The sequence below is a fragment of the Molothrus ater genome, chromosome 6 (genome assembly GCF_012460135.2).
Source record: "Molothrus ater isolate BHLD 08-10-18 breed brown headed cowbird chromosome 6, BPBGC_Mater_1.1, whole genome shotgun sequence".
Taxonomy (NCBI): domain Eukaryota; kingdom Metazoa; phylum Chordata; class Aves; order Passeriformes; family Icteridae; genus Molothrus; species Molothrus ater.
Window position 1 is genome coordinate 45,786,575 of NC_050483.2, and position 23,111 is coordinate 45,809,685.

Sequence of the window (23,111 nt, forward strand, 5' to 3'; positions counted from 1 at the left end):
TTAGTTTTTAGTATACCTAAATGTTGCTTTAATGTGGTTGCTGCCAAGAAATAAAATTTTACAACAGCAAACTATGCATAATTATGTTTAGGAATATAATAAATGCCATCTCAATTGTGTAAATGGAGGACAGCATATCCAAGAACATGAAGTTCATCCAGATTATTTCTAGCCATGCAGAAAATTTAGTTTTCAAATTGTTTAGGAAGTAAGAATGTAAGGACTCCTCCTCTACTTCAGCATCCCCTTTCCAATGCACAGTAGAATCTGTGCACTTTGGAAATTGCTTCAATTGGAGTAGCTGAAGATTCTAACTGGAGTGTTTGGTATCACCAATGGTGGGAACATGCATTGCTGTTTCAGAGGGATAAGCTCATGGAGCAGCCCTTCTACACTGCTGCAGCTGCTTGGTGCTAATCCACAGCCACGAAGCTGCTCTAAAGATGGGCATCTGTCTGGGCTCTCCAGAGAAACAAGGAATTAGCAAGGTGCCTTCATTTCCTTTTCTTCCCTTCCCTTGGCAGCCTGGCCAGCACAGGGAAACAGAGACAGGGCGAGAGCTCTTTGTGCCTGGGGACACAGGCAGAGTCACTGCAGAGGTGCTGGAGCTGCTCTCATCCACACTGGGAGCCAGGCACAGAACATCAGGAGGGCAAAGGACCACAGCCCTTCCCAGCTGAGAAACACAGCACCGTGCCAAGGAAGACTAGAGAACTTGTGACTGATGGTTTGAGTCAGGAAACATCAGGTGAATCTTTTCTAAGGGAATGTCATCTTTGTGAACACCCAATAACTCACATCAAAGGGGTTTCAGCTGAGAGCCATTGATGGAGCTAGGGCTGAAGCTTGTTGGCTTCCACTCCTGGAAAATGAACTGGCTCAAATGTACAGTAGAGACTTCAGGAAAAACAGTGGAGGTGAAGGTGACATTCCTATTTTTAAAATCATTTTAAAAACCATATTTGGTGATGGGAGAAGGAGGAAGCAATCATGTTGCCTGATATCAGGCACTTGTTTGAGCACCTTAATTTTAAAAGTCATGTCCATAGTCCCATGGATGGACAATATAAAGTAAAAGACTTTCAGAAGGTGAGAAGCCTTATTTTGAGTTTGGAAGAGAACCTCTGCTGAATTGTTTCTGTGAGGAACCCATAAGGATTACTATTCTGCTCATAATTATCCTTCACATTGTTACTAATTAGTAGGTGGTAGGAATACCTTCCACCTCTGAACTGTTTGAATAACTTGTAAGCAGCAGAGAAGCTTAATTGTTAATTTGCTACTTTGACACATGCATTTTTTTTCTTTTCTAAAAGAAAAAAAAATCCAAATGGTCCTTAAACCCTTGCAATTTTATTTATTGATTGAAGTTGATGTAAGTTAACGCCCATTTATGAAAAGAAGGTGTCCAAATTGCAGCTTTTGAAAATGAAACCCACTATATGTAGCTGCAATAGCAAGATTAGTATTTTTCCAATCTGTGAGTTTATTTCATTTTATGCAAACATAAAAAGCTCTAGGCAGCTAGACATATACTAAGAAAGACAAATTAACATCAACAACATAAGCAATCCTCGTAATTTCCTGTATGTGCAAAGGGAAAATAAACCTCTCTGCTATTTATTAATCCCAAGCCCAATATCCCCCAGCCCTCAGCTGCCCTCTCCCTCCTCAAAGGCCTGGGAACAGAGCTGAGGGCTTTAGAGTATGCCTAAAAGATCAGCAGTAAGCTTACTGCAGAATTAAGAAGAGGGGCACTAACTATAAAACAAAGCACAAAAAAATCATCCTCTCTGAACAAGTCTCAGTATTTTTTGATATGAAGAGGTTTTTGATGCCCCTAAGGCTATGTTCATCTTTAACAAACAAGGACTGTGTGTTCCTTCCTGTTACCCTGGCTCACTCTTTTGGGTTTGTTTGTTTTTTTCTAGTAAGCATAACCCTAGAAATCGGGGGCTCTTGGATAATTTTTATTTTTTATACAATATTTATTGTTTAAAATTCCTAATTTGACATTATCTGTACTCTGCAGCCAAACAAAAATTCAGGATGTGTAAAGTTAGGGCAAGCAGCCAGGTTACAGAACCACATTTGTATTTTGCTTCAGTTTGCCAGCACTATTCACCCCAAGAACTGAAAGCCATTAACCAGATCACCCCAAACACAATTTTCCCCTCCTGCAGTTCATGTTTTCTGTCACAGCTGTTCCATAATATGTCTTTAAGTGAATGAGGTGGGAGACAATCTTGCCAATAACCTTTTACACTTGTTCCCATATATAGTTTCCTAATATTTATTAATAGTAAAAAAACAGATAGGTGTTACAAATTTGTCTTGTCAGCTTATAAATGGAAAGTTCAGCTTTTACACTCATCCTACTCCCCTACCATTTAGATCAGTTTATGCCATAATCCTCACAGTTAAAATGTCTGCAAAGCTACATGGCACTAAAATCAGGTTTCTAAAGAAAAAAGTGATAAGAATTCTCAATCGTAACCAGAACTACCAATTACAGGTATAATTTAGAATACATATGGGTATATCTTAGTCTAAAGGGAGGTTAAAGGGAGTAAGAATTGTGTGAGGGAAAGAATGTTGTAGCATCTTTACACTATAAGTTTAAAAGAAATACAGATGCAATCCTGTAAGACTGTAAACTCCAAAAAGTGAATGTTATTAAAGCAAAGAACACCTGTTATATTTAATTTTGTTTCAATGCCCTTAAAAGTTACAGAACAGCTGATACTGTAACAAAAAGGCAGCTAATTCAAAAAACAATAAAAACAATAGAAAAGTCAAATTAAATCCACAGTGCACAACAGTAACCCTTGTGAGCGAATGGAACCAAACCAAAGTAAATTATCAAAACCTCACACCTTTCTACACAACTTAGCCAACGACATTAATAATTAATAAATTTCCCTACTCAGACAGGAATTCTAGAGAAAGTGTGAAAGAAAAAAACAACATCAAAGCAAAGCATCCTACTGTCTGCTGCAAACCGAAGCCTCTTTTCACAAATGCTCTGATCCCTACGCTGAGCACTGATGGATGTAAATATGATCTATATGCTGGTTGACTGGGTGAGAGCAGGCTGGCAGTGTTTTCAGGCTATGCCTTCATCTTGGCTGTAACCTCCCCTGCTGTCAGTGATGCCCTTCCAGCCCAAGGCAGAGGAGGAACCTGCAGACTCCGGAGGAGCAGAGCTCCGGCCGTGGCGGGCACGGTGTCACGGAGCCGCCGCCTGCAGACTCCGGAGGAGCGGAGCTCCGGCTGTGGCGGGCACGGTGTCACGGAGCTGCCGCCTGCAGACTCCGGAGGAGCGGAGCTCCGGCCGTGGCGGGCACGGTGTCACGGAGCTGCCGCCTGCAGACTCCGGAGGAGCGGGGCTCCGGCCGTGGCGGGCACGGTGTCACGGAGCTGCCGCCTGCAGACTCCGGAGGAGCGGAGCTCCGGCCGTGGCGGGCACGGTGTCACGGAGCTGGCGCCGCCGGTGCCGTGGAGCGGGGTGGAACTGGCGGGACCCGACCCTGCCTCGGCTCCATCGGGCTCGAGTCCAGGCCGAGCTGTGCCCTCGGGAACGTCAGAAGCGGACATTGACATGTTCTCCTGCATTTCTCCAGGAACACCACAGACCGGTAGAACTCAGTGTGGGTACAAAAGTTATGTTTTTATGGAGGGAGGGATTTCCTGAAAACTTTACCCATGTTCCTAAAGTGCGGCTACAAGAGAAACAATTCTTACAGCACACACAAAAACGTTTTTGTATTGGCTAGCTGATGCAAGAGACGGAAGGAAGGATCAGGTCGAGGAAAAAGCCCCCTGTAGCTTTAAAGGTTTGCCTCTCTTTTTGCCGTGCCTCAGTCGCGCTCCCCTCACAAGCCGCGGGCAAGGGCGCTCCCTGCCGGGCGCTGCGGTGCCACACCCGCGTTTGGCTCCGCGCGCTCGCGTGTCCCTCTCCGCTGCCCGTAGTGACGCGGCCCGTGCGGTGCGGGCGGTGCCGGTGCCGGGCGGTCGCGGCGCGATGGTGAGAGCGGCCCCGGCACCCCGGGCAGGCCCGCGGCACCGAGCGCGGCCTCGGGGGGCAGAGCCAGGCTCTGGCTGCAGCGCCGAACCGGGGCCCCGCGCCCCTTCAGGCTCCGCCGGCGGCGCCCGGCGTTTTGCGGAGTCACCGCCGGTGCCTGCAGGCCGCGGCCCGGCGAGGGGGGAGCGCGGGCGGGGGCGCCGGGCGGGACGCTTCTTTGGTTTTGTACAATAAGTTAAATAAGTTAGTGCTTTGTTTAGACAGGAGAAATCAAATTACGGGATTTCTGTACGTGGACTTGCCCGCAGGCGTCTCGATTCATAGAACTGTACCTATATTACTGTTTTTGTCGTTTGTTTTTTTACCTTTTGTCTAGGGTCAAAGTCAGAGTGGTGGACACGGTCCTGGTGGTAGCAAGAAGGATGACAAGGTAACTGAAACTAATAAATACCTACAGAATGAACTACGGGTGTGATGCTACAGAGCCTGGCTGCAATAGGCTTCTTAAATTTACTTCTAAAAATTATTGTTGTATTTGGAACTGCATAAAATTATGCTCTTGCTGGGTCTGATGAATGTCTTTTCTACGTGTACATTGGAGACAACAAGTGTTATTCATAAATAAAAAAGGGAGCTTAAGAAAACTGAAATTTTTTCACAGTGACTTGTTTTTCTGAAAAAGAAACAAACTATAAATGTGTCAGGGTTAGGAAAGACTAGTTGCCTTCAAGCTGTCACTTAAGGAGCTGTTGATGGCTTGGAAGCGACATTGCACAATGATCTGCAGTAGGAGTGTACTTCAGGTTGGGGGACATCAGGGGCCTCCCTGGTCTCCTTGGGAAAAGGAAAGTTCAATGCATATGGCAGGCAGTGACTAGGCTAGGAAGCTGAGTGTGTCTGATTTATTGACTGAAGAGCAGCAGGAAGGTAGAGATTCAATATTTTTCTCATTGTCTCATCTATTAGTTTTGTTTGTGATTTACTTCAGGCTTGAGCCTTCTTTGTCCTGTATTCATTGAAATATGGCAGAAGTTTAAATTAGAGAGATGTAAAATAAGCAGGAGAAAAATTTTTGAACATTCTTAAAAAATAAGAGTAGTGTTTCTTTTGGGCTTTTTGCTAGAGATCATAAAGTTTTGTTATGAAGTCCTTCACCTTGAGCCCTTTTTTAGTCTGTGCACTTAACACCTGTGTGTATTGTTTACTTGTTATTATCCCAATTTTTTTAAATTGAATTCTTTTTATGAATAAGGACAAGAAGAAGAAATATGAACCTCCAGTTCCAACCAGAGTGGGGAAAAAGAAAAAGAAGACCAAGGGACCAGATGCTGCCAGCAAACTCCCTCTGGGTAAGCAGTCTGCCTCTGTGGAGGTCACTAACACAGTGCCAAATGTAATTTTATTTCTAATTAACATAAAACGGCCCCCCACAGAATAAGATTATTGTTTTGCAAGGTGCAGCCCATGAACTCCAGGTAAGAGAGAGAGAAATTGAACTGAGTGAAAATACAGTGGAAACATTAAATCTGTTTTTCACCTGGAGTTACAGTGGGAGAAGTAAGGTACAAGTTACAGTCAGGAAAATAAAGTAGGATTTCTGGTAATGAATTAGTGGTTAGTTGGTGCCATGTCAAACTTGTTCTAAAATCCTGTGATTCTGCTTTGGTTACAGTGACTCCCCACACACAGTGCAGACTCAAGTTGTTGAAATTGGAGAGAATTAAAGATTACCTCTTAATGGAGGAAGAGTTTATCAGAAATCAAGAACAGATGAAACCTTTGGAAGAAAAACAAGAGGTGAGGTTTGAATGAAGTGTTACTTCTAATGTTACAGTAAATGCTCTTAATTAATGTGAGCTGCTTCATATCAGAGCAGTGGAAATAAAGTACCAGCAGTGTTGGTGCAAGTTGATGCAAACATATCAGATTTATCACAATTCCTCATTAATTGGCTAAATTGTTTTAGACCAAGCACAGATCACTACAGGTGAAGCCGTGGGGATTTTTTGTTTGTTAATGCTCAAAGTACAGCTCACAGATATCCATCAACAGAGAGAGAAGATTCTAGTTATTCCCATCCATATGAATGGTGTCCATAGGGTAGCACTCAATTAATAGTGGGTTTTGTTACTGAGCTCTGTCTTTTTGGGGCAGTAGAACAATAGAAAAGACTGGTTCTGCTGTGTTCTGTCTGAATTGTTGAGCCAGTGTTGTACAAGAATGTTTTTGCCTGTGTTGTTCAGTTGTTTCCTGGATTTTTGCTGACAACAGGAGGAAAGGTCCAAGGTGGATGACCTGAGAGGAACACCGATGTCTGTGGGTACCTTGGAGGAGATCATTGATGACAACCACGCCATCGTGTCCACATCAGTGGGATCAGAGCACTATGTCAGTATTCTGTCTTTTGTGGACAAGGACCTGCTAGAGCCAGGCTGCTCTGTTTTGCTAAATCATAAGGTAAGTTGTTTTTATAAAATCAAGTTTCTTACAAGTTCTTATACTGTTTTTAACTGACCTTCTTTTTCTGAAGACCACAGAAGAGAGAATGCTATTTATTTCACACACCTAAATAAGTGGGCATAGGGATTAGACTTCAGCTTGTATTAAAATGCTGCTTGCCTTCTTTGACAACTCTTAATTCTTGAATTAGGTTCATGCTGTGATAGGAGTCCTGATGGATGACACAGACCCTCTAGTGACTGTGATGAAGGTAGAGAAAGCTCCTCAAGAAACCTATGCTGACATTGGTGGCCTTGACAACCAAATTCAAGAAATCAAGGTATTGTACTCATTTACAGTTAACCAGGAATGTAACTTGTGCTAGGAGTTGAGAAGGGAAGCAGCAGGACTGGCTGCTGTTCCTGTAGTGGTGTCCTTTATCTTTCTGTAGTGTATTTCTTCATTAGATTCCACAAGGCAGACTTGTGGACCTCAATTTTTAAGTGAGTCACCAGAGTCTTTGTGCACAGGAACCTTTTGCAGTGCTCGGGAACCTGTAAATCCCAGAGCTCATAAAATCTCTCTAATAGCTTACTACTTTGCAACACGTGATGTTTCGGTTGTTGCAAGATGAGAGTTAAATTGTACAAACTGCAGAGACTACTGATGCCATCCAATCTAAACTTAAGGATTTAGTCTTTCAGGACAATTGCTTGTTTTGTTTTTGCATTTGTTTGTTGTTTGGTTGGGGTGTGTTTGGTCAGTCGATTTTTTTCCCTACCAACAGAACTCTGCTTAAACCTTGCTAAAACTCAGCCCTTTTGTTCTGGCTAGGTGTCTAAAACCACAAATGCTCTTAAAATCAATGGTATTGGGTAACTCTTTATAGAAGGCACCCTTTCATAAAGAGTTCCCTGGCCCCAAGGTCATCCGTGATTGTTTGGGATCCAGGAGCTCCAGGGTTCTGAATGTGGGATGGTGCATTGAGGATGGAGGAGGGGGAATGTTCACTGCTGCTCTACCACACGTCAGGTGGGAACAATAGGAAGAGTTGTGCAAATGGAGTAGTTGTCTGCCTTAGAATTGGAGGCAGCAGAGGGTCATACTGTTTGATGTATGTCTTGAAATCAGTTAAGTTCTTTCTGTCTTCACTGCTTTCATTATTGCTGTTTTGAAGATCCCTACAGATCTCTGTTGGAGACCACTCAGCCTTATAAAAACATGTTTTTCTTGTGCTTCAGGAGTCTGTGGAGCTTCCTCTCACCCACCCTGAATATTATGAAGAGATGGGTATAAAGCCACCCAAAGGAGTCATTCTGTATGGCCCACCTGGCACAGGTATTTTACAGTCAGTAACATCTGTGCTGAGATAATACAAGTTAAATAATTTACACTTGGTTAGCATTTAAAGCATTGCCAAGTCTGTCACAAATTTCATACAACTCTTTTGTTAGGACACTTTTTTCTTTCTCTTTTCCTTCTCTGCAAACTAATCACAACATTTCTTTCTAACTAAAAATAGGCAAAACTTTACTGGCCAAAGCAGTGGCAAACCAAACATCAGCAACGTTCCTGAGAGTGGTGGGCTCCGAGCTGATCCAGAAGTACCTGGGGGATGGCCCCAAGCTGGTGCGGGAGCTGTTCCGCGTGGCCGAGGAGCACGCGCCCTCCATCGTCTTCATCGACGAGATCGATGCCATCGGCACCAAGAGGTGCAGTGCACAGGAGCGCCAGGGCAGCAGCAAACACAGCTTTACAAAAACACCTCTTTTGCAGCTATACTGAGACTCACTTTCTTTGCTCTGCTACTATTTGCATACACTGTTTAGGTGTAAGCTTTGTAACAAGTAGCACTTAAGTAACTTCGGTGGAAATACAATTTATCACAGCCTTGTCATACTAAATAGACGTGATCAGAGATAACCTCTGTTCTCTTGTTACATGGCAGCATCTCCAGGAGAGAGTGTCAAAACCAGAGACACTGTGTATATGGCATTGCCTAGCTGCAAGTCCATATACAATAACTGGATTCAGTGATCCAATGTTAAAGCAGAATATTTAATATAGAATATATCCTTTTGTTGTTTGCCTCTCGAGTAGGTGGCTAAATGCTTCTGTTCTGAGAGTATTTTACAGAAGGTTACACAGTGTATGTCATGGAGAAGCATTGCTTCTGCCACACTAAACAGCCCATATCCAAGCTGTATTACTTTGAAAATTCTGTAGGTTTGTTGGAATGGTCGAGGGCAAATAGTCTGTAAAGTAGTCAGTGTTTTTTAAATAAATAAGAAAGTAAGAAAAATACATGTTTATTACAAGGCCACCAACCCTAAGTGCTGTCAGCCCAAAGTGCTAGCTGCTGCCTTATGTATGGATGTATGTGCTGTTAAGAATTAGATTTTTTTCCTTTTTATGTTGATTTTGTTGGGTGGCAAGAAGATATTTCCAAATATATAACAAACATGGAAAAAAATCCCATATCTCCTTCACATGATGGCTGTTACCTTCCCCAGCTACCAGAATAGTTCAGTCTCTTTACTTAACCTAGATGTCACAACACGATTCTGGAAATCTATGTTTTGTTTATATGGATAAACATTAAATTTTTATTTAAATCTCTTATGGATGTCTACAAACAAAATACCCCTCTCCCACTTTGTGCCAGTTACTTAGTGCTTTTTCCAACTATGTTTTTTTTCTAAAAGGTATGACTCAAATTCAGGGGGTGAGAGAGAGATCCAGCGCACAATGTTGGAGCTGCTGAACCAGCTGGATGGGTTTGACTCTCGGGGAGATGTTAAAGTTATCATGGCTACCAACAGAATAGAAACACTGGACCCAGCTTTAATTAGACCAGGTAAGGGATTTCCCTGCTGTGTATGCTTAAGCCACTTCTCTTGTGAAAGGACTTGTCATAACTGGACAAACACGGGCTGGTATAAAGACTGCAAACTTGTTCTTATTCACCATCTCATCTATGCTGCTGCATCTGTTGAAATCAGAACCTATTCACGAGCTTCTAAATAGGAGAAAAATCTTTGGAAGTGAAGAAATGTGTTAATTCCTTTATATATACATAAACGATGTGAATATTCTTCCTTTATATTAAGATGGCACAGCCATTTTAAGTAGTTATTAAGCAAGCTGTGTGCAGCAGCAGCACCTGCAGCACCTGCAGCAGGGCAGCACCACCTGTGTTTTGAGGGGTGAGAACCTAGGCTTTACCAGAGACAGCCTGGATCCTGGTGCAGAGAAAGCAGGCTACTCCTTACTGACCTGGCACACTCCTGCCATTTGGGGGGTGAGTAAGGGAGACATGTTGAGCTTGAGCAGGCACAGGAAGTATTTTTAAATGGCCACTAAAAATGTACCAAAGCATAGGATGTCTGTGGTGTCTGTTAAGTTGGAAGGTAGAAAACAACATAGAGATGAAAGGAATAAGCTGAAATACCTCCATGGTATGAAGTTGCTGAGGTATGTTTGGCCTAGTTTTGTCATCACTTAACTTTGGACCCCTTAGCTCAAACTCAGTGCTGTTAGAGTACAGAGGAGATAATACTGTGCCAGAATTGAAAGAGATAGTCTGACCTTGCTTTCTACTCCAGACATGATTCATTGTGGCAGGAAGAATCATGGAAGTGCTCAGGTTGGAAAGAACCTTTCAGGTCATTGAGTCCAACCATTAAGGTGTCATGGCCAAGTCTACCACTAAGCCACATCCCCAAGTCCACTTCTACACCTCTTTTGAGCACCCAGGGATGGTGGCTTCACCCCTTCCTCGGGTAACCTGTTCCAATACTTGACAACCCTTTCCATGAAGGAATTTTTCCTAATATCCAATCTAAACCTCCCCATGTGAACTTTTGGCCATTTTCTCTTGACCTGTTACCTGCATGAAGAGACCAACCCCCACCCGGCTACAGCCTCCTTTCAGGCAGTTGCAGAGGGTGATAAGGTCTCCCCTGAGCCTCCTTTTCTCCAGGCTAAACACCCCCAGATGTTCCTTCAGGGTGTTCCTCACAGGACTTGTGCTCCAGACCCTTCACCAGCTCCACTGCCCTTCTCTGGACATGTACCAGTTTAAGTTACTGCCAGTTAAACCCTTCAGGTGTTCTTCCTGCTGTTTCCAACAGCTGCATGCAGAAAACCTAAGGCTGAACTTCTCTTTTGCACAGGACGTATTGACAGGAAAATAGAGTTCCCTCTGCCTGATGAAAAGACGAAGAAACGAATCTTTCAGATTCACACGAGCAGGATGACCTTGGCAGATGATGTGACTTTGGATGAGTTGATTATGGCAAAAGATGATCTCAGTGGTGCAGATATTAAGGTCAGTGCACATCACCATTGTTTATATGTCAAAGCAAAAATCAAATCTCATTTTTGCTGCATCCAAAACCATTGTCACCTGAACTGTTTGCCAGTTTTCTGTGCATACATCACCGAGGGACAGTGGGATGGTTTAAAATACCTTTTATGAGTATCAGGTACTCTGCTTTACAAATGGGAAACTATCAAAATCGTAATTGTGAGGTAGCTTGTGCTGGTAGGAGCATGTACCTGTGTTACCTGAATATGAAATTTTAAAGTAGTGAAGTAGAAACTAAAAAGAGAGTGTGGAATCTTGTGCAAGGTATCTTAAACAGTACTTAAGATAGTACAGGATAAGTAGCATTTTTAGGAACTATGTTGCAAGGCAGATAAAAATGCAACTGTATATTAGGAAGCTTCAGCGATACTGTCTGCTTTTTTAAAGCAGATAGAGCCCTTGCTACAGTTACCACACTCTTGAGCTTAAACCAACATGACACAACTGTGACCTCCCTGCAGAAGGATCACACAGCTGGATGTGTAGGTCCTTGCACAGGGAAATTACTGTTGTTACAAAGCTGCCTTTCTGTCAGGGAAGTGTAACTCTTGACTACCTCTGTCCTTTCAGACAGCTCACCTGGCTTTATCCAGCCTGCTTCAGTGCTTCAGAACAGTATCAAACTTTAGAACGTAGATTTTGTTAACAGCCTCCCTTCTACAGTTACTGCAGCAGTAGGAAAGATGCCTTTGAGGGTGTGGTTTGAAGGGGTTGCACACTAAGTGTAACTATTCTTGCTTCCTGTGTTGCAGGCAATTTGTACAGAAGCTGGATTGATGGCTTTGAGGGAACGGAGAATGAAAGTAACAAATGAAGATTTCAAAAAGTCTAAAGAGAATGTTCTCTATAAAAAGCAAGAGGGAACCCCTGAGGGGTTGTATCTTTAAGTCATCTTGTCTCTTTGGGAACTATACAGAACTTTCTGTGGTGGTGAGAGTCTTGTGTAAAACCACACAGCTAGTTTGCATTCATGAACAGGTTAAAAGCTGGTGGGTTGTGGGTTTTCAGTCAGTGTAACTTTTCACTTCCCAATAAAACATTTATTTGAATTGAGCTGTTTTGGGGGCACAGCCCTGCTATTTACATGAAACTGTTGCATTCACTGACTCAAGAAAAATTGCTGGTGCCCCAAGTGCTTGTCTCAGTGACCCACACCATATGGGCAGGGAGTAATGCAGGTGCTCCAAATCTTAGTCCTCCTTAGGCATAACGCTCTCTTACAACTACTCTAGCACTGCTGTTGTTCTTGATTACCTTCTTATATCTTTTTCTAGGGGCTAACTAGGACAAGTGTCACTTTTGAGTAACCTTAGTGTCATCAGTCATTTATACATGAAAATCAATGACAGTTATGCAACTGTGAGTTAAGAGTGAGATAAACTTTAAAGGTACCCATCTCTAGCACTTGCAGCTTATAAGGGCAAGATGGATGCTCATTAGTAATCTTACCTTAAACATATAAACATGTTTGGATAGGGTGCTTTTAAGATTAGAGTTTATAAATTTGTTTTTCCCAAAAGGGTTTCAGTTAATTAGATAAATATCCAAGGTAGAGAATGTCTTTGAAAAGAGCCAACAATAGGAACAGGTTGTGCACACTGCTAAGGCACCAGTGCTGGAGGTGCAGGGTCTGGCATGCAGCAGATGTGCACAGAGAAATCCCAACTACATGTGCCAGGCTTGGTGTTCTACAGCATAACCTTGATTTCTTCCCCCTGGACAATTCTGTTGCCTCCAGCTCCATTCCCATGGGGCCAGGTGTCCACTGGCTCCATTGTAGCCATGCAGGTACTACTTACCAAGTATCCTGTGTAGTACTCTTATGTGAAGGCCTAGTTAAGTGCTCAGGAATTCATTTCCAAATGTTGTACATGTGATCTTTAAGGTTTATATAAAAGTTCCACATGCAAACCAGTTTTGCATTGTGTGCAGTCTTTGTTCTGGGAACTTTCTGTGGGAGCAAATGCAGGCCAGTAACAGACAGTGGAGAGTTAGACCCAGAGCAATGCCTTTCCTCACTGCCAGTGCTCCAACAACAATGGCAGCAACAGGGCCAAGAGATTTTATTCTTCTCTGTGAAAATTATGTGGCTCATTGTTAAAAATGAACCCTACAGATGAATGGAATTCTTTATTTAATCTGGATGACAGAAATCCTGAAATAGAATTGTTTTTCATCTGAAGCTAGAAAAACAAATTTTATTACCCATTCTTATAAATCTTAGGAGATCTGTCTCCTTGGAAAGGTCACAAAAAGCTAGGGGTTTTTTTAGCACTTTCTAATCATGGCACTTGATCTCACTGTTGCCTTAGGGGCTGAAGAGATGTATGACATGCATGGCAAGCAAGGCACTTTGATTAGGGACATGGCTGTTATTGCTGCCTCAAAGCAACAGCCACAAAGAGATGGGTTCAGCTCCCTGAAGAACAGCTGCATTCCATTAAATGAACCCAAGGACTCTGTTCTGGTACCCTGTCTGCCACCCTAGGAACTGAAAAACACACGTTTGAAAATTCAGCTCTTAGCTTTTGCAGCAGAATTTAACTGCTGCCACTTTTGCCAGAGTTTCTGAACTTGACAAGACAAAAGTAATAAATATCAGGAGAAAGTGAACAGCAAGTATATTCCCCACAAGGACAGGAAAGCTACTGGGGACTGAATTAAAAGGCAGGACCTGCTCCAGGAGGCCTCTGACCATCAAAAGGAAGGAAGCAGCCCAAATGCTGCTTTGGGAGAAACTGCAAAGGAAAGGACTTGGGACAAGATGCATGGAAGAACAGAAGAGTGATGGATACAGAAGTCATGGCTGCCATCACTGGAAATTTTCAAATGTGACTGCAGCCAGAGCTTGTTAATCTCATCCAGGCTCCCTGTGCTACAGAAGGTTGGACCAGATAATCTTTCAAGGTCCCTCTCAACCTGGGTTCCTCTGTGACTAAGCAGGAGCACAATCAAGCTTCTCTCCCTCCCCATAGCCTTTCAGGGCTTTAGAGGAAATGGCATTCTGCTGTGATGGCAAAGCATTAACAAACACAGGCATAATTTGTCCTGTTACTGTGCAGGGTACAGAGTAACTTCTACCTCCAGTTCAGGAGCTCTGTCATTTTTGTAGAAAGTAAAGATTTAAAAAATAAACCATATTTTTCACAAAGACTAATTGGTTACAGCAAAACCAGCATCACTTGCAACTACATCAATATTATAAGGCTCTTCAGAAGTGCTGAAATGCCATTTAAAATTATACGTATTCCCTGCAATATTTAGAATCATTTTAGAAAGGAATAAATGAAATGCAGCCTGGACTAAAGTGTATTCTATCTTGTACCATGGTGGCAAACCCAAGCTAGAAGTTGTGTGGCTTGGTCCAGACACAGTTTCATATATAATGGATCTCACCAGCTGGATGGTCCCAGTTGCTTTAGTGCTGCTAGTGACAATTCGTTATCTCATGAAAACTGTCTGAAGCAGTTGAGGGTATTCTGTGGCTGCAGGTATACTTGTTTCAGATGAAAATTCAGTTTCTGAGCCCTTGGGTCTCAAGAGTAGGGATGCTAAACAATCCTTTCCATGTTTCAGCATGTTCTGTTTTACAAAATAAATTATAACATAACTGTATCTGTAAATTGTTACTATATTTCATACTATTTCTCTAGGAGCTTGCTAAAAGCCTCATGGACTAGAAGCTCCTTTTAAAATCATCATAGAAGACTATGCCTTCTTGATGAGAATCAAATACAGATCAATCCTCTACTTCTCTTACAACAACTGCCTGGACTTGAAGTAAAGTAATTAATTACAAAGCCAGTAATTAATTACAAAAATTTGTTTAGAAGTGAGATGCTTAGAGATGCATTATGGACACATTTTCATTTTTAATACACTCAGTTCTATTTTTAATACATAAGAAACAAGTTATTTTTGAATTTTCAAATATTCAGGTATATTTTTCAGAAAGATGTACATTTAAATGGTCATCTGTCAAAACATATCAAAATAGGTGCCTGCTCAAACAAAAATTTAGCTTTTACAGTATATGTACAGATGTAATGGCTGTTTGACTTGGCAGCTGCATATGCACAGCCACACCATGCTGAAGGAAATTACTGAAGTCTGCCAACTGGAGGACAGTGGAGCATCCATTTGGCAGATGTTTATTTCCTGTGCTGCTCATCAAGCCATAGTTGGCATGTACTGAACCTCTACTGAGCCCTGGGGAATGTAATTTTAAACAATAGAGGAAGAAATGCAGGCAACTTCCAACAGGAGGCTATTTAAAGAGCCTGTCCTTCTGCAGGAGCCAGCAATACTGCAGAGAAATGGATCCATTATTGTGGGCAAAATGCAATTCTTGATTCCAGAAGACTTGCAGGTAGTAGAACTCCATTTTGATAGGAATTTATATAAAATATTTAACAACAAAAAAATGTCAAGTACATAGTACCCAAGTCCCAACAGAGTTCCTGTATGAAAATGGATCTAGTTGTTAGCTTTGGAAGCAGCTTCTGTACTTCTGTAGCTTTTAAATCTCCAGTAGTAGATCCAGCTCTTCCATAGGCACCCGCACTCTCAATTCCTTCTCAGTCATTAGATCAAGTGTCTCCTGCAGATCCTCAGGGAAATACTCGACTGCATCCATGTAGAGCACCTGGAAAGACAGCCAGAACATTTTCTGTGCTACCTTTCTAGCAAGAAACACAGTTTAAAGTGAGTAGACAGCAACAACTCTGTAGCAAGAACATAAGAAATAGCATGTATTATTTAAGGTAATAGGAACACACTTAGCACTCCTTCAGTGACAGCCAAGTAGATGTTTAATCAAGTCTTCTCAAACTTGTACTGAGAAACTTTATTCAAAAAGATAAAATGGAGGTCAAGACACTGGAGCATTTGCAGCAAATACAGACATTACCTGAGGAGTTGCAGGTTCTCTCAATAATTTTTATGTATTATTACATAAATAAATTTTTATTTAGCTATGTATTTCTGATACTCCCATAGTCATGATAAAAGTCTGAAAGACTCAATCATTTCTAGATCACAAAGGATTTCTTACTCCCTCAATGCAACACCTTTCTGTCCTGAAACACAAACTGCAGTGACTATTGATCATGTTTCCATTTAAGATACATCTCTTATTTGCAGAAAATCCTAACATTACATCCTCAGAAACCTCTTCTTTCATTTGCATATAAATTCTTACAACAACTACTAAAGCTAAACTTTTTTTCAAATACAGAACTTCAAAAATTAAAGTATCATGACAAGTTTACCTGTTTTCTGTGCTTACCTTTGCCCAAGGACAGTTCTGAAGAGCTTTATAAAACAATCCTTTACTTTTTTCTTTTTTTCCTAGTGAAGCCTGTGTGATAAAAAGACATTCATACTTCAGTGCAGTAATAGCTGAAATACTGAAACAATTACTTCTGAGACAAAGAAATGATTGCTGAAAAGCTCAGTGTTCTTCTGTTGAGAAATCATTTTTATTCTACATTGTAGTAGCTATGTATTTTATCAGGTTACACTCTTCAGATGTCTTACAGGAGTTTCAAGGCTTTACTTGTAAGATAAGGAAGAGAACAAGGGCTCCCAGCTCTTCTAAGGAACCTGGACAGACCAAGAGCAGAACATGGTGCTTTGGCCACTCCTCTTGGTTTGGTGATGCAAACTTGCTGATGGTACAGACTCTCTGATCATCCAGATCATTACTGAAGATGCTAAAGGGCACTGGTGCCAGTATCAATCCCTGGGGTGCAGCACCAGTGCCTGGCCTGCAGCAGGAGTTCATGCTGCTGACTGAGGCCTTTGAGCCTGGCAGTTCAGGCAGAGTCCAGCCCACACCCCTGTCCACTCACCAAACCCATGTTTCATCAGCAAAGACAACACAGATCTATAGAACTTAGAGTAATACCAAACAATCACAACTTCTTTGATGATTATGTCTGAAAATGTAAATGTTACTCATTGATTTTGCTTCTCTAAGTAATGTTATTCCAAGCTATTACTGTATTTGCCTCCATTTTATTAGCATCTAGTAAATACTCCTAGTTGTTCTTGTGGAAAAGGTATCTTCCATGAATGAAGCACTAGTGTTAAAATACATAATGGCTGATCTTTAGCATTTGTGCATACTGGGGTGTCATTATTAGTTTGTAAAGAATAACAGTAATTCAGTTCTACATTCCTACATACAAAGTTGTATAACATATTTACAAGCATGTATTTGTGTAGAAATGGTCACAATTAACAGTCCCACACAAGAGATCTTCTCAAACACAGAACAAGATTTCTTCTTCTCCTGCCTCCTCTCTATTTCACAGCCTTCTGACTGCTGATCCCCCTCTCACAATTTATTACACGAGGGGACATGAACAGAAGAGTAACACTGGGGAATGCAAGTTATTACTTGAGTGTTTTCATCTTCCATATTGTACTTTGGAGAAGCAAGAAAACCAAGATGGCAAAGCTGACTATATGATTTTATTTCTGTACTTCCATGGGGAATTATGGAAGAAACAAACATTATTGCTTTTCAGCATTAAACTGCAATGCCAGTTAATGTAACTTTTATATGCAGCTTTTAAGAAACAAAAGACTGTCAAAATTGAAGGCAAGTTACAGAAGCTATAGCTATGTTTTGCCTACCATGCATTTATTTTGCATATGAACTGCACCTCAAGTGTTGAGGGAGCTGGCAGATGTCACTGAGAGGTCACTCTTGACAATCTTTGATTTATCACAGCAACTGGGAGAAGGACCCAAAGACTAAAGAAAGTAAAACATCACCCCTGCTTTCAAGAAGGGGAAGAAGATGTACCCAGTGAACTACAGGCTGGTCAGCCTCACCTTGTACCTTGGGAAGGTGACAGAACTCTGGAAACCATTTCCAGGCACGTGAGTGAGAAGAAAATCAGCAGCAGTGTGAATTCACTGAAAGTAATGACTGAGCAACTCAATAAGCTGCCATAATGAAATGCCTGGCCTGGTGGATAAGGGGAGAGCAGTGGACATTGTCAATCTGGACTTCAGGAAGGCCTTTGATACCGTCTCCTGTAAGAGCCTCCTAAGTGAGCAGCTGACAAAAGAATTGGATGCACAGACAGTGAGAAAACTGTCTCCAAGAGGGCCCAGAGGGTGGTGATGTGTGGAACAAGTCTGGTTACAAGTCAGTGACCAGCAGTGCCCCAGTACTATTGGGACAAAGCTCATTTAACACCTTTGTTAATGATCTGGCTAATGGTGCAGAGTACACCCTCAGCAAGCCTGCAGACCACACAGAACTGAGAGGAGTGGCTGGATGGCAATGGGATGAAGGAATCAGCTGACAGAAACCTCCAAGTTCTACAGGAAGTGCAAATTCCTGCACCCAATTTACACTGGAGTCCACTCCACTGGAAAGCAGCTTGACATCTACTGGTATCTCAAGACATACTTTCTTTTTATCTATGTAAGATGACAGACACAATGTCTGCATCTATATTAAGACTACACTGTCAGAAGCTATTACTCCTAATCCACATGAATTACCTTCTCCCTAATGTTCCCAACAATAAGGAGCAGTACAAGTCAAATATATCACCCTGCAAATCACAGAGGCATGGCAGCATTTAGTATTCCTTTTTCTAAGCAGTATTCCAGCTGTGTTTATGAGAATTCCAAATATGGCAAAACAAAACAAATATTTAAATATTTTTCTTCTTACCATAAAGTTCAAATACATTCTCCATAGCAGTGGACAATGGGTACCATTTTCACTCTGAACTGCATGTTCAAACAGAGCTACAATCCGGTTTGTTAATCCAGTTTCAGGAATAGTACAATGTATTTCACCAACATCTGCCCTGAAACACAGAGAACAAACAACAGTCCTTTAAACCCAAGCCAAGGGACCACATCTGGGTAAGAAGAGGTAAAGAACAACAGAAAGCCTCTGTTCACAGCACCATTTATAGCCAGGTTTTTTTGCAATGTGTGCTATAAACTCAATGTTATAAACCAGATTTTTAGCACTTGCTAATGCAATCAACACATTTCTAAATAGGAAAATTAGGAAAAAAAATATAAATCCAGTATTTTGGTGAAAATTCATGTAGTATGTTCAAAAATAATTTCTCTTTGAAAATAAAAGTCCACTATCATATGATCTTAAAACATCTTGCCTGCCTCCAAGATAATTTATCACTCCAAGCTTGGCAGAGCAGCTCAAAAGAAATTCAAGTCTGGATCAGCACATTTTCTGGTGCCCAGGCAAGTTTGTTCAAATTTACCCATCACTTTCGTAATGCCATACATTGGTCTTTGATCAAGGTCAAAATGACAACTCTGAATTTCAACCATAATTATAACAGTAATTTTCACCCAGAGATTCAAATCCCCTTAGTTCCAGGCAGAACACCAAAGCAGGTATATAGTTTTCACCAAAGCACTGATTTCCTTCAACAGCTGATACAGACTGGCTTACTTTTGATGCTTGAGCTTGACAAAACAGGCTGGAGCACTGATGGCAACATCACTTGTCTGTGCATGTTCTCTCAGCCTGCCAGCTTGCTCCACTCACCAGTAACACCTGGCTCCTAACCTCTCTCTTTTTTTCCTTGTGTCTTTGAAGTAAGTTTCCCCTCATCTTAACCTTTGCCATGAGGGAAAATTATGTAACCTACTCTGCATGAGTCAAACATTTGAAGGCTTGTACCTAACAGTGACTTAAAAACATTCCTGTTTTACCCTTTGTGCTCATTTTTTCATCTGAATTCCATGTGCTTAAGGAGAAATACAAACCAGAATATGAGACAGACAAACACAACACAGACATTTTCTAATTTTGTCACAACATCACAAAACATTAGTTTTATGCATGACTGACAGGCCACTTATCTCCCTGTTGCAGTAGTTCAGCTCTGCTCTTGCAAAACCCAACTTGTCCTTTATAAATGTAATCTATAGGAAAGGCTTTGCTAGCAGTGAACAATCTGGAAAGGAACTCATCCTCACTGAGAAAACAGTTCTGAAATTTTCAGTTCCAAGTAACAATAATGAAAACCTATCAGTGTTAGTCTGAAATTAACAGTAAATCAAATCACAATCCTCCTTTACATTTGGTGGCTGTAGAATTCTTATAACAATTTAGGATGACACAGACTAACAGTTCAGGAACGTCACTATCATGTCTGAATGCCTGTTGTCAGCCTACAGCAATCAAAGTGGATACACATCATTTCCAAGTATACTGGTAATTGTGTAATTTCACCATGTGTGAACATTGTGAGCTTACAGCCCTGTAAAACTTCCATGTAACTGTTTCCTAGATATCTGCTGTCATGTGCAGACACTAACAACCAAGCTGTCAATGTCACTGCAGATATTGCAGTAGGCAGCAGTGGAAAGGCAGCTCCAAACATTGAGAAGACAAGAGACTAAGCTCTCAGAATGAACATGTACCTTGCTCCCCGTATCTCCTACCCTTTCCTCCTTTCTCAGGAGCAAAAAATCTGAGCCCAGACCACTGTGAATTCATGGAATTTCCAGCCTCTTCTACCTAGTAACAGCCCCACACGAAAACTAAACTCTCAAGGACTCACTATGGAAACAGATCTGCCACAACTGTATTTGTGATTCAGGAGTAAAGTAGGGCAGCCAGCTCAGGCAGGAAGTGCAGCATAGCTCTGTATTATGCTCTTTATTGCTGTAGTACTAAAATGCAGCAGTTTCTAAGCTCACACTGCCTATCTTTGCCATCTAAGCAGGCTTAGTTATTTAAAAATTCTTTAAATTAATGTGTACCATCCTGATATTAGTAGGAAGTAATCAAACAAACTCAAACACAATCTGGCTCAGGAGAAAGGACATAAGGCTATCACTCAGGGCATTTATTCTGTTCAAGATTCTGCCACTGACTCCCTGTTCAGCCTTGAGCAAAAAACCTCCAGCTACAGCTGGAGCTACAGCTCTTGCAGCTACAGCTTCTTCACCTGCAAAATGAGAACTGTGATAGCATTTTCTCTCCTCTGCTGAGTGATTAGACAGATTCAAAACAGCATAATTGTAAGGAGCTGCAAGGTGTTACCTTTGGACCTTCTCTGTGAGCTTTTTTCTCATCTGCTCTGCTTGGATTGCAAACAGCCATGGCTCTAAAGAGTTAGTAGACCTTGTGACACTATCAAAAAATCTTCGTGCTTTGCTGGCACAGTGAGACTTCCTTTGGATGTGGATGTATGACCTCCAAAGGGACTGGTTGCTAGGATACCGTTTCAGAGCCTCTGTCAGTGCCTCTCGCAGGGGATTCAAAGGATAAACACTGATTTTCATGTGGAATCTCAGTAAATTTGTATGCAGCAGTGTGACAGCTTCAAGAGCACTGGGAAAATTTAGAATGCCAAAATTCTCTCCTGTATTTTCACATTTCTGTGAACCAGAAACTTCAAGTTTTTCTGAAGCCTGCGTATATATTAATACTGCAGCATCAATCCCAAGAGTCAAATACTGAAACAGTGCATAACAACCAACCAGGTTAACCAGCTGATCAGTATCATTGGCCTGATCCTGATCAGAAACTGCTGTTTTACTTAAATATTCTTGCAGTGCATGCTCATATGTTTTACGAGCTTTCAAGACGTTCACAGGTGACACTTGTCCACTATAGGGCACGTATGGTCCATTTTCAGCCAATTTGGTCAATATATGAACAGCACGAGAGGTGACAGCTCCTTCCAAACTTTCCAGCAGTTCCACCTCCAGCTGAGCATACAGCAGGCTGAGGCTGCAGAGCTGAGCACTCTTCAATCCTCCTGTCCCTGCTGTGCAAAGAGCTGTGTCAAACACCTTCCTGGAATCATCTGTGTTACCAAGCAGCCACTCCAGGTAGGCATAGAGCTTCCAGAGAGAAAGGTTGTTTCGGTTGTCAGGTGCTTTAAGGAAATTCTTGGCCAACTTTTTACTCTTCCTCCCTTGTGCTTTTAGCTTCTTTTTCTTTTTTGCTTGGAGACACTGAATTACCTGCAGGGAAAAATAAACAGGGTATATTTTGAGAGGGATGGAAGCAGAAAGGAGAAAAAAGCCCCTCACAGCAATTTTTTATAATATAATTACAAAATTATATATTATCATATAATAACATTTATGCAAAACTTCAAAAAATAGTTTGCTACAGGTATGCCACTCTTTACATGTACTGAAGAAAAGGGGTTTTTGGTTTTCTTTTTTTCCCCCCTTGTGCAGTCTTAACTGATATTTCCTGATTTGAATACTTAGTCCTGCAAGAAAACTTTTGTCAAGACTTTTTAAAATTCAATATAAAAATTATTACAGAAGAAAGCCACACATCACAACACTGATTCTATGCAGACTCCTCATTACCTTAGATATTTCATACTGTAGCCAACAAATGGCCAGGTTAGATTTTTCCTTTCCTGTAAATATCTGGGACAGAACATGGAAGACATTCTGTATGAACTCCTCTCCTTCTTTATAGTGTCCTATCTGATGTCTGCCTCGTGACATCGTATCCATATGACCAATACTGTTGAATCCAGAAAGTGGAAAATCAACAGAAGTCAGTGGTTTATCATCATAAAGCACACTGTCAAAGATGTTGTTTTCATCCATGGCAATATAGAGACTGGAAGGAAAGAGTTTACTTGTACATGGAACTCCCAGGAATTGCAAAAAAGAGTACAGTAGTTGGTGTTGAAGCTTTGGATTAGAAAGACGGATTAAAGATGGTCCAAGATCATCAAATAACACCTAAAAAAATCCAAATTAAAACAAATTCCATTAATTTATGCAATCAAAAGCAGCAAAACTTTATGCAATTAAACAATTTATGCAATTAAAGAACCTTTTGAAATCAATAGCATTTAGAATTACCATTAAATAGTATCAAAATGTCATTCAAATTAAAAATGGACAAGTTAAACAAACAATCTGTTTTTCCAATCAGTCTGTAAATTTGCTATCAAGAGATTTCTTTGCCTGTGAACAACAAAGACCTCCACAGAAAACTTACAAAATGAAGGTCTGGAAGATTTTATTCATAGGCCTTTTAACACATTCAAATTTGAAAATCAATGTCTGACTTGACCTATTTCCCAAGGAATAAAAAATATCCAACTATCTGACTTGAAGGCAATGAAACCTTTGTTTATTTAATGCACATCTCTTCTTAAACACATATTTCTGTGAGATTTCTCCACATAGATGACAGGAATCATGGAACAGCAAAGACAGACTATTTTGCCTGCAGACTTCCTAAAGTTTACCATGAGCTTCCCATGGCTTTCAGAAGTC

General features: G+C 41.3%; 2 protein-coding genes across 2 annotated transcripts in view; one reads left to right on the forward strand and one right to left on the reverse strand.

The window, feature by feature from the left end:
- Positions 1-3,970: 3,970 nt before the first annotated feature.
- On the forward strand, positions 3,971-11,885 carry PSMC1 (proteasome 26S subunit, ATPase 1). Its single transcript, XM_036383323.2, has 11 exons — positions 3,971-4,027; positions 4,401-4,454; positions 5,277-5,373; positions 5,697-5,821; positions 6,296-6,481; positions 6,675-6,803; positions 7,705-7,801; positions 7,986-8,175; positions 9,169-9,320; positions 10,639-10,793; positions 11,585-11,885. Exons 1-11 carry the CDS (start codon positions 4,025-4,027, stop codon positions 11,717-11,719), a joined length of 1,323 nt encoding a protein of 440 aa, XP_036239216.1. The 5' UTR covers positions 3,971-4,024; the 3' UTR covers positions 11,720-11,885.
- A 2,799-nt stretch (positions 11,886-14,684) lies between these two features.
- NRDE2 (NRDE-2, necessary for RNA interference, domain containing) overlaps positions 14,685-23,111 on the reverse strand; it is a 28,266-nt gene continuing 19,839 nt past the window's right edge. Inside the window, exons 10-14 of the mRNA XM_054515282.1 lie at positions 22,182-22,568; positions 20,893-21,821; positions 18,532-18,670; positions 16,120-16,191; positions 14,685-15,477 (exon numbers count right to left, since the gene is read on the reverse strand). Coding sequence (XP_054371257.1) covers positions 15,352-15,477; positions 16,120-16,191; positions 18,532-18,670; positions 20,893-21,821; positions 22,182-22,568 — 1,653 coding nt within the window. The 3' untranslated portion in view covers positions 14,685-15,351. The remainder of the gene's footprint in view (positions 15,478-16,119; positions 16,192-18,531; positions 18,671-20,892; positions 21,822-22,181; positions 22,569-23,111) is intronic.

Bases quoted from the DNA above. Each gene is read 5' to 3' on its own strand.
- PSMC1 (XM_036383323.2), top strand. The intron at 4,455-5,276 runs GTAACTGAAACT...TTTATGAATAAG, and splicing joins GTAGCAAGAAGGATGACAAG to GACAAGAAGAAGAAATATGA. The intron at 10,794-11,584 runs GTCAGTGCACAT...CCTGTGTTGCAG, and splicing joins TCAGTGGTGCAGATATTAAG to GCAATTTGTACAGAAGCTGG.